Below are 10,507 nucleotides of genomic sequence, written 5' to 3' on the forward strand. Positions count from 1 at the left end.
TACTATTCTGAGTATGCCTTGCCAGCTGCCGGTACCTTCAGGCTCTACTTCCTATTGCTCCACAGAGAAGCTCTGCTTCCGCCAGGGTGTGGAGCCAAAGGGAAGGGTGAGACAGCAGGACAGCAGGTGCCTGAGGGCAGAGCGGCCAACAGTAGGCTTTTCCATCTTTCTGGCTGCCTCATGGCTGAGAAGATAGCATCTGCTAAGAGCCAAATCCATAGCTCACTGTCAGTTTGGAATTAAAAGGATTTCTGCTCTCTTTTCTAGATGAAACTTACCTGGATCCTAGGTGATCAGATGGTCTTGGGGTTGGTTTTCATGACGCTCACTTTCATCTTCACATGTTCCAGTCTATCTGTAGTGCAAGGATTTGTTTGCTGTGTTTTCACGTGTCTTCCTCTTACAGGATAGCTCTTGCTTTTACTGGGATTAGCCTTCTGGTGGTAGGCACGACCGTGGTGGGATACCTGCCAAACGGGAGGTGAGTGGTTTACGAGAGTCCGTGCTGGAAGGCACTTAGTTCTGCAGTGGTGGCTCCAGCCGGGCCGCTCCTCTGCGGGCAGCCAGGCCCCCAGCATCTTATATGGATAAGTTAACCCGTTGATAACAGTGGCGTCAGCATTAAGATTGTATTTTTCACCAGTCACACACTTCCCATTTTAAAGACAAGGGAGGAACCTCACAGCCGTGGAGTCCAGGGCCAGCAGATTTTTTTTTTTTTTTTTTTAAGATTTTATCTATTTGACAGAGACACAGCAAGAGAGGGAACACAAGCAGGGGGAGTGGGAGAGGGAGAAGCGGGCTCCTTGCCCTGCGGGGCTCGATCCCAGGACCCTGGGATCATGACCTGAGCCGAAGGCAGATGCCCAATGACTGAGCCGCCCAGGCGCCCAGGTCCAACAGATTTTACAGCATTTAATTTAGTTTTGAGCATTCTGCTGTGTTGATAAATTGGTAAAAGGAAAAGAAATATAGGTAGGGTTTTTTTTGTGGAGAAATTTGTTCCTCCTGGAAGTTCTGGGGCTAGCTCTCTTCTTCCCTGGGCTGTTGAGGTTAGACTCTGTCCTTGGAAAGGAAAGGAATCGAGGAGGCTCACCTTTGCTGGAAATTTGAGGGCTATAAATTCTAAACCCAGTCACTTCAGTGAATATAAGCACTTCTTGTCATTTCTCTGTTTCCTCATTACATAGGCATAAAGGCACTTGTACACCATAGAGTTTTACCATATGCGGTAATATTTATAAAAACATCTGCAGTCGTAAAGGGCTGTAGGCAGTGATAGTTACATTGTTAGAGGCCATAACTTTTCCTGACTTCCTATGTATGAAGTAAAAATAAAAATCTTCGTCCTGTCCCACCAGGTTTAAGGAGTTCCTGAGTAAACATGTTCACTTAATGTGTTACCGGATCTGTGTGCGAGCCCTGACAGCCATCATTACCTACCACGACAGGTGAGGGCACTTTGCATGACACGGGGAAATGGCATTGGCCAGCGAGGGCTCTTCTGAGCTCTCAGAGCCCATGAGGTGGGTGAGGTAAGGGCTGAGTTCCAGATCAGTTGTTTCACATGGATTTTCTTGTTTTGCGTTCTTTTTTAAACACAGGGAAAACAGGCCTAGAAACGGTGGCATCTGTGTGGCCAATCACACCTCTCCAATTGACGTCATCATTTTGGCCAGTGATGGCTATTATGCCATGGTAAGATCATTTTCTGTTGCTTTCTTGGGTAAGTAAGAGCTTTAGAATGCTCAGGGCTGGGGGATGCTTCTGGACCCTTCAGAAAGCTCTTACTTAGGAATATAAACGTGGAAACATGTTTTTACCCACGGGCTCCAATCTAGATTGTCGCCTCTGTTTCTGTTGCTTTGAGAAATCCTTGGGACTTTGATAGGGGGTATTCTGAGCAGGGTAATAACTAAGAGTGTGGTTGGAGATTAGACTTTGGATGTTTAAGCAGACCATGGGAGGGGGTGAAGGACAGGGAAGGAGGATTTGAAAGGACTGGGTTCAAGGGCATTGGAGAATTTGCCCAGGAAAAGCATTTTTACACAAGATATTATTTCTTCATTATTTCTTTTTTGGGTTTTCAGCTATGTTTTTAATGATGTATCTTTGATATCACTGAATAATAAAAGGCAAAATTTAAGATTCAGAGAGTCTAATAATGGTTTCTTAATAGTGAGAAACCTATGCTTGTCAAAATGTTAGAGGGTGAGAGGTTGGGGTACTTTCCTTTTGGGATCTGGGGCTGTCTCCACAGAGTGGGGGATTTGTGTGAGGATGGCTTCACTCCCGGTTATTCCTTTCTGTGAGATTAGGTGGGTCAAGTGCACGGGGGACTCATGGGTGTGATTCAGAGAGCCATGGTGAAGGCCTGCCCGCACGTCTGGTTTGAGCGTTCTGAAGTGAAAGATCGCCACCTGGTGGCTAAAAGGTAAATCCACAAAATGCTGTTGCTCTGTATGACCAGTTAGAACGAATGCGTTTTAGGGGTAGTTATCCCTCCACCGTAGAATCATAGCGTCTCCTACACTGAGCCTGTACTGCTTTCATAATAAAACTTTTTTCTCCCCTAAGATATGGAATATAAGAAGGTATAGAGACCTTGGTATTATTTGCCAAGTTAGTAATCTCTCAACCTTTTTCCTTCCTTCTACTTCTTGTAATAAACCACATATGAACTTTTAAGGCTATTTGAAATATCAAGGTGAACTCATTATCACAAATAAAAACAAACTTAAGGCAGTGGAAAAAAGGTAGAGCTGGTGTACATAATGGCAAGAGCTTTGCAGAAAACCGAGAGGAATGAAGACTCAGCTGAGACCATCTTCTACAGGGACAGGTGAACCTGCCCCGGATTCCCTTTACTGCATCTCTCAGGGACAGTGCTAAGCCAGGTGGACTGGTAGGTTTAACCCAGCACGGCTGTCAGGAAGTCCAGAAATCCAGTAACAAGTGTTTATTGAGGGTGCTGTTAGCAAGGCCCTGCGGCAGGCACATCCTTTAGGTCGTCCCACGTCTGAGCAGTGTCCTCTACATAGACCTTAATACTTAACTGAACAGCTGGATTAGTTAAATAGTCATCTGATTCTCCCTGTCTGTATAAGTTTTGTCTTTATGAGATTCAGACTGTGGGTTTATAAAAGATCATATTTGTTAACTTGCTTTCATACGCCATCCGGTGTGACATCTGCATAGCTTATTTATAAGTGCATTTTGATGATGGATGTAAGGCTGTCTGAACCTTTGTTTTCTTTTTCCCTTCCAAAGGCTGACTGAGCATGTGCAGGATAAAAGCAAGCTACCCATCCTCATCTTCCCAGAGGGTAAGAAGGGGTCGATCCCTGTAGAGAGCTTCTGTGTGGGAGGTTCCAGAGGCCATGCAGGATGGTTTTATCCTGTTTGAAGAGCCATTAGAAGAATTTTTCTTAATATATTCAGTTCTTAAACTCCTAATCTCTGAGGTAAAAGGACCAAAAGAAATTGCATTTTACTCTCCTGTGTTTTAGGAACCTGCATCAATAATACATCAGTGATGATGTTCAAGAAGGGAAGTTTTGAAATTGGAGCCACGGTTTACCCCGTTGCTATCAAGGTACAAGACCTCTGAGGACGCATGTGGTCATTGTCACAGCTGCCATGAATGGGACACAGCGAGAGAAAGGGGAGGAAGAAGGGGGTGTCACCGGTCAGCGGGTCGGTCCTCCGGTGGAGCAGCTTGGGCCGGGCTAGTGTGGGTAGAGTGTGCCAGAGGAGGAGAAAGGAATTGTTCACGGTTCACAGCCCACTAGAAGGGACGGGAGTGTCCGAATGAGAACCAGCCCGTTCTGGCCCACACCTTGCTGCCATCACCAGATTCAGGAAATGGCAAACTCTTTCACAACCTTTGCATGTTGTCCCCCGCTTATGACATCTTCATAAACCTTCCAGGAGTGGAAGGTAGTCCACTTGAAGAGGAGGCTTGCTGCAGGGAGTGGGGGTATGGTCCAGCTGGATGTGTACATTTGGTGGAGAGGTGAGCATGAATGGCTACAGATGTGTCCTTGATCCTGAAGGAAGAAACAGCTCCACTGCTCTGTGGTGCGGTATCATTGTAAATACCAGGAACTATGGATGAAATGAAATGCATCTTAAGAGCTTGTCCAGGCTGTCCCCCACCATTTAGGAACTTGTACTTCAAACTCACTGGGAAGATGGGATTCAGTTAGTTTCCTCTCTCCGCCTTTACATCCATCTGGTTTTATAAATCCGTACATTGTACTATTTCTAAAAGAATGTTATGACGTTATTACTTCTAAACACTACAGGCTGTTGTCAGTGTGTTTAGTGCTTATGTTGAAATCTCAGATCAGGGTAGAACAGCAAGTACGTTTGTGCCAGTTCTACTTAAAATTTAGCCTCCACCCTTCCGCAAGGGTCTGCGTGTTGTCTGCAGAGCATTCTGTGGAAAGAATCAGCGTCACTTAGCACGGCCAGTGCAGTGTAGGAAGAGGGGTCTGTCTTGCGGAAACATGCTTACCAGCACTCCCCTTTGCCAGGGAGGCCGAGCACTGGGGCAGGAGTGGTAGATGCATGCTAGCTGGAGGAGAACTGGCTGACCCATGGGTCAGGGCTGCCCAGGCCTCCTATTGAGGGTACTGTCTCTGGGAACAGCACGAAAGAGAACAGTCTGTTAGTGGTGTCTGCCATGGGAGGAGAGCTGGGGAGTGGTGTCTGTGTCTCCTACATCCCATTCTGCATTTCAGTATCCAGTGCACCCCATACATGGGCATTAAAAACATTATTAGAAGAGGCCCTTCCTTACTGTTTGCTCCAGAACGTCAGTTCTTTGTAGCTGTATCAGCATCCCCTGGAGGGACTGGGAAAATGGTGTTTCTGAACTTGCATTTCTAACCTGTTCTGGGGTGCTCCAGATGGGCTGGTTGGGAACCACACTTGGGGAGCCCTGCTGTGAAGCAGTGGTTCTTAAACAGTTTTGAAACATGTACCCTTAGGCCAGTTATGGCTCCTCTCCAAAGAAAAAGGCATGTCAGCTTTACATATAATTTCACTCTGTCCACAGATTTATTTAAGCCCACTTAGGATTAAGAACTGCTCTACAACAACTTTGCTAGTTTTTGTAAAGCCTTCATTGGTAACCAGATTTGGATAACCTTAGCAGTTTCGAGGCTCTTAGTATATTTCCACCAAAATTAGGCCGTTATTTGATTTTGAGAAATTTATTGCAGTTTTCAGTTTCTGCCTTCTTTTTCTCTCTACGGTGTCAGCCCAGCATGGAACAGAGATTCAGCTCTAAACAAGGGCTCTCACATTTGATGTCAAATATTTTATCCATATAGTACTTTATAAAATATAACACCATTTTCTTCAAAACATAAGTATTAGTTTCAGTTTAAAACTCATTCTTCTCCCTTATTTCCCTTTGCTATTATAATGTAAGCTCACGGAACTTTCTGTAGTTAAATCTAAATTTCTTAGTTTAGTCTGTAATTTAATCTAAATGTCTTCCTTCCTGTGCGGTCAGGTCCACGGCTAGGCATAATTATCAGAAACTGTGAACAGTTTCTGTTCTGAGAATCATTAAATCTAGGCTTGAGGAGCCTGAAAGATCCTGTGGTTCACACCCAGCCCCACCCCGTCAAGGGCGACTCCCCGCAGCATCCCTGCCGGTGCTCCTCTCAGCTTCTCCAGGGAGAGGGCGTTTCTCACACCGTTAGCAGCTTGCTCCTGCGCGATCTCTCTTGCCATTCCATCTCCTTTTCTTTTTCTGGTCCTCGTCTTTGCCTGAGGTCGTGCGTGTGATAGCCCCTCAGACATTTGCTAGCAGGTTCGGGACACTCCGTTCCGGAATTCTCTTTGAGAACTCAGTTCCTTTTGTTGCTTCTTACGTAACTTCCTCACCTCTCCCCCACTGCTTACCTGCCGCTTAGATTTCTCTTCTAGTGGGTGAGATTGCGGGTCACAGCTTCAGCCATGTTGCCCACAAAATGCAGCCTTCGCTTGCATTAGAGTCACTGGCAAAAGAAAGTTTCTGGTGAGCCTGCTGCTTGTGCGTGGCGGAGGCCTCGTGAGCTGTCCTGCGCACCTGAAGTGCGCTGAAGAATGCTGGTGCCACGATCAGACCAGAGCCTCTTGCTCACAGTTAGCTTTGTTCGTGGTGTCATCACAGAAGTGTATCAGAAGCTTTGTCATTGTTTTCTCCTTGGTCAGGGGCACCAGAAATGATATTAAAAAGTTGGTATCTTTGGGTGAGGTACACGTAGAAGTATGGATGAGTGAATGAGGCAGTGTTGGAGATAGGTGAAGCACGTGTGGTGGAATGTTCTAATGGTCAAATCTGGGGAATGGTGGTAGGAGAGTATCTTCTCTCCGGTTTGGGATATGCTTCAACATGTTAATAATTACATACACCTATGAGTGAGGAAGACGTGAAAAGGGTCAAAGAGGGAGCTCATTTGTTTAAGGAAAGCAATTTGGGGAGTCCTCCCTGATGATCTACAGCAGAATCTTGAGCCCATCGGGAGGTTCATGTTGCTAGAGGTCAGAACTGCCCGGGCATAGAATTACTTCAGAAGTGTTCGTGCAGGGGTCTGAGAGCGGCTTTCTGGAACTGATACTGCCCCAGGTGATGCAGTCACAAAAGTTGCTGGCGACACCCACGTTTTGTTAGAACTACTGACTTCTTATCATCCAGTTTTCCACTGCTTTTCAGTATGATCCTCAATTTGGTGATGCCTTCTGGAACAGCAGCAAGTACGGGATGGTGACGTACCTGCTGAGAATGATGACCAGCTGGGCCATTGTCTGCAGCGTTTGGTACCTGCCTCCCATGACCAGAGAGGTGGGTACTCACACCGTGCAGAGGTCTTGGCTTCCTTCTGTGTGACTCCAGCCTGTGTTGAGTGGTCTCATTTATTCTTTCTTACAGACAGATGAAGATGCCGTCCAGTTTGCAAATAGGGTGAAATCCGCCATTGCCAGGCAGGGGGGCCTCGTGGACCTGCTGTGGTGAGTTAGAGCCAGGTTTTATCTGCAGAGTCTAGCAGGATGTGAATGTCTGAAGCAGATGCTGAATTGTCTCCTTTTACGAAGAATCTGTCTCTCCCTGGTGTGGAGAATTAAGCTCGCCAGCCTTGGAGAGTGAGCAGTGTGACTCCTTTCTCCTAGTTCCAGCTCAGAAGTGTCCCATGCTGCCTTGACCTTGGGCACACAGAGCCCAGCATGCTTGGGCTGAAGCAGTTGATTCTCTGCACCTTCTGGGGTCTGTACCCGTCTGCCAGGGCACCTAGACAGTCCTTGTCTCTTTAGGTAGGGGTGACCTGATGCTGGTCTGGAAACTGCCTAAACTGGGCTCTCTGATCTTATGTATTTGGTAAAACTGGACCATCCATAGAAAGGCAGAAGTTTCATTTATTACATTTAGTTGTTCCCTACTAGAGCAGGAGTTGGCAAGCTCTCTCTGTGAAGTCAGTAAATACTGTAGACTTTGTGGATCATGCAGCCGCTGTCATGACTGCTTCAGTCTGCCACTGTCATGTGACAGCAACCTGAGACCATATGGAAACACATGAGCATGCCTGGGTTCCAGTAAAACGTTCTCAGAACAGGTGTTAAGGCTAGCTTTGGCCCACGGGCCATAGTTGTGGACCCTTACACTAGAGTATGAGATAGTTAGACTCCAAATATCAGGAGCTGAATTGGGAGGAATGCTGGTTCAGGGAAATCATTCCATCCTCTAGGCCCCTTCGTTTTAAGCACAAGGGTCAGTTCTATGGGGCACTTAACTAAAGTGGGCATTATGGGAAAAGGATGTAGTAGAGATTCACAGTTTAAACTGACATGTGGGTTCTCAGGTGGTGGCATGGTCCTTGAGTGCTCATTGTGAGCCAGTCACTGTGCCGCTGCCGAGGATGACCTCACCCCATCCTCACAGTAAACCCATGCAGGGTCAGGATTGTTACTCCCATTTCACAGATGAGACAGCAGAACTCAAAGAGGTCCAGAAACCTTCTCAGAGTTGCAGAGGAATCAGGGCATCAGACTTTGAGCTCAGGTCTGACAGGCTGTTAGGGCTGGAATGTTTAACCACTGTTCCACATTCCCTGTCCACGGGGCCTTAGATCAGCGTGACTGCCTTTAAAAAGGCACCTTTGCTGTGGATTGAAAAGGGTGTCACACATAGAAGAGCGTTTGCTGTGAGGTCTGTCCAGTGATGGGGGCGGTGCTTCATCAGACTTTCTCTGCCGCCACCACCTGCATAACTCAGAGGGGGAAGTATAGGTGTTCCAGAAAGCCTGGAAGTGGACTGGGGTTTCCGTCAGTCACTGAAGGTAGGTGATGCTAATTCTAGGGTGTAGGCGAGCAGTTGGGGTGCCAGTTAGGAATGGGACTTTGAAGAAGCAGATCCCAGTGTAGAGGTGGTCGTCAGCCCAGGAGTCTGAGAGCGACTTGGATTTCTCTCCAGCACCATCCTTCAAGCATGGAAGAAGTAAGGATTCGCAGTTCCCCTTGTGTTCGTTGTTAGCATGCATCTCTGGGTCTGAGTCTTAACAGACTTTATTTCACAGATCAGATTTACAGCTGCATTACAGTCTCAGTAGTTCTTAAAGCTTGGCTCACCTTTCGTGATGCCAGAATACCTCCTTTATCTGTTGTCGGGTGAAGGTGAATGTTTGAGTAGAAAGCATTGTACGCTCCTTGGTCGGTAGGTTTGAGCGATTACAAAGTACCTTGACCACCTTGACCGTGAGTAGTGACTTCCGACCTCAGGGCAAGAGTGAGAGATTTAAGGTAGAAACGGTGGAATTGGAGAGTGCCTGGTCAGTATCTGAGGCCACCCTCCCAGGGCAGAGAGCCATTGAGTGCTTTTGTTTCTGACAGGCTCTGGGGTTTTGAGCAGTGTGGTGCTGTGATCTAATGGTGGGTAGGAGGCCTTCTTTGCTATTACACCACACTTTCTCTCATCAGGGATGGTGGTCTGAAGAGGGAGAAGGTGAAGGACACATTCAAAGAGGAGCAGCAGAAGCTGTACAGCAAAATGATCGTTGGGAACCACGAGGACCGGAGCCGGTCCTGAGCCTGCGCCTTGCGCTGCCTGGAGCCACCCCCCGCAGGTCTGGACCCGCGAGCCAGCTGCCGCCCCCGCCGCCTTTCCGACTCCGGGGCTCCCCAGGACTCCAGCTTCTTCAGACCCGCCCCAGAGATCCCTGGGCGCACCGCCTGAAGTGGACGCTGCTGGGGGTTGCTGCCCAGGATGAGATGCCTTCTTGTTTCTTTTACACTAAGTCCGTCGGAGGAATGCCATTAAAGTCACCTCTCCACCTGTACATGTGTGGGGCTGAGTGGTGGGGAAGAAGCGGCCACTTTCCCGTGTCCGGGACATTAGCATGTCAGTCTGTTACGGATGCCGCCTGCCAGGGACTTTGTTGGGGAAAGGGTCCCCCCATTTGTGAGGAGAGGCACTGCCGAGGCAGTGTGACTTGCTTCAGCCTAAACATCACCCCCCGAAGCCTCGGAGCTCCGCAGACTGGATAAAAGGAAAACCGCTGTCTGCAGGGGCTTTCGGCAAAATGAGGTTTTAATTCTTGTGCTCCTGCCCACGGGCAGTCACCAGACGGGATGGCAAGAAGCGAGGCGGACCGGTGACTAGGGTGTGGTGGGAACCAAGAGTCATTTTGTGTTCAAACTCCAGTGCTAACCCTGAACTCCCATGTGACTTGCTCTTTGTTAACTGCTGCCTCAGTTTCCCCATCTGTAACCTGGATCAGGAGGGGAAGGGTGGTGATACCTACCTCACAGGGTTGTTGTGGGGATTGAAGTGCTATTTTAAAGGACAAGTTGTTCAGTGTTACAAGTATAGGTCCATGAAACGTGGCAGGAAAAGGTCTGAACTCAGAGCTGCTGCAAAGGGCTTTGAGTTTGTTTTTGTGAGTAAATAAAATTGTCTTTGATGGTCAATTAATTGAGGGGCTTTCCCCTTCACTCTTTGTCCCTTGGATGTAGCCCTAGGCAGCACACTTCCTACAGCAGTTACAGTTTTCTGACTCAACCAAAGCCCCGGGACTGTAGGGAATCCACTTGACTTCTGGAATGAGGAATAATAGTGTTCAGAACAAGCTACTCCTCATATCAGATGTTTGCCTATCTCTCTGATTAACTTAGAACTTCCAGCACAGACTGAGATGTGGATTTCTCCGATGGGTGCCTGGGATTAGAGGCGTGTGAAGAGGCACCATTTGTTGGGGTGAGGGCAGGGCGGTCTGGATGTAAGGACAGTGGGAAGCAGCAAGGAAATGGGGCAAGGTAGGAACAGAGGCTCTGGAAGGGTTAGTGAGGGGTCAGGATGGGCAGGTGGCTCTTGGGTGCACTGTGGGCTTCCACACAGCCGGAGGAAAACTGTGGGCTTCCTGGGTCCCCTGCGCCCACCTACAGTCACCGTGAAGGCGGATCCAAAGCCACGCAACCCTCACCAGTTCTGGCTCCTAGGGTGTACCAGTTTCACATCCCT

The 10,507-nt window shown here is 48.0% G+C and overlaps 1 protein-coding gene across 4 annotated transcripts in view; it reads left to right on the forward strand.

Moving 5' to 3' along the window:
- GPAT4 (glycerol-3-phosphate acyltransferase 4) overlaps positions 1 to 9,961 on the forward strand; it is a 33,397-nt gene extending 23,436 nt beyond the window's left edge. For all 4 annotated transcript variants that reach the window (XM_028124102.1, XM_028124101.1, XM_028124104.1 and 1 more), the window contains 9 exons: positions 407 to 481; positions 1,362 to 1,451; positions 1,605 to 1,698; positions 2,319 to 2,434; positions 3,271 to 3,326; positions 3,510 to 3,595; positions 6,713 to 6,841; positions 6,929 to 7,008; positions 8,968 to 9,961. In XM_028124102.1, the coding sequence (XP_027979903.1) occupies positions 407 to 481; positions 1,362 to 1,451; positions 1,605 to 1,698; positions 2,319 to 2,434; positions 3,271 to 3,326; positions 3,510 to 3,595; positions 6,713 to 6,841; positions 6,929 to 7,008; positions 8,968 to 9,076 (835 nt within the window). In that variant the 3' untranslated portion in view covers positions 9,077 to 9,961. The remainder of the gene's footprint in view (positions 1 to 406; positions 482 to 1,361; positions 1,452 to 1,604; positions 1,699 to 2,318; positions 2,435 to 3,270; positions 3,327 to 3,509; positions 3,596 to 6,712; positions 6,842 to 6,928; positions 7,009 to 8,967) is intronic.
- The last annotated feature ends 546 nt before the right edge of the window (positions 9,962 to 10,507 follow it).

This window comes from Eumetopias jubatus, unplaced genomic scaffold (genome assembly GCF_037043125.1).
Source record: "Eumetopias jubatus isolate StellerSeaLion01/CBP00866 unplaced genomic scaffold, mEumJub1_p1.0 scaffold_2, whole genome shotgun sequence".
In the NCBI taxonomy this organism is placed as follows: domain Eukaryota; kingdom Metazoa; phylum Chordata; class Mammalia; order Carnivora; family Otariidae; genus Eumetopias; species Eumetopias jubatus.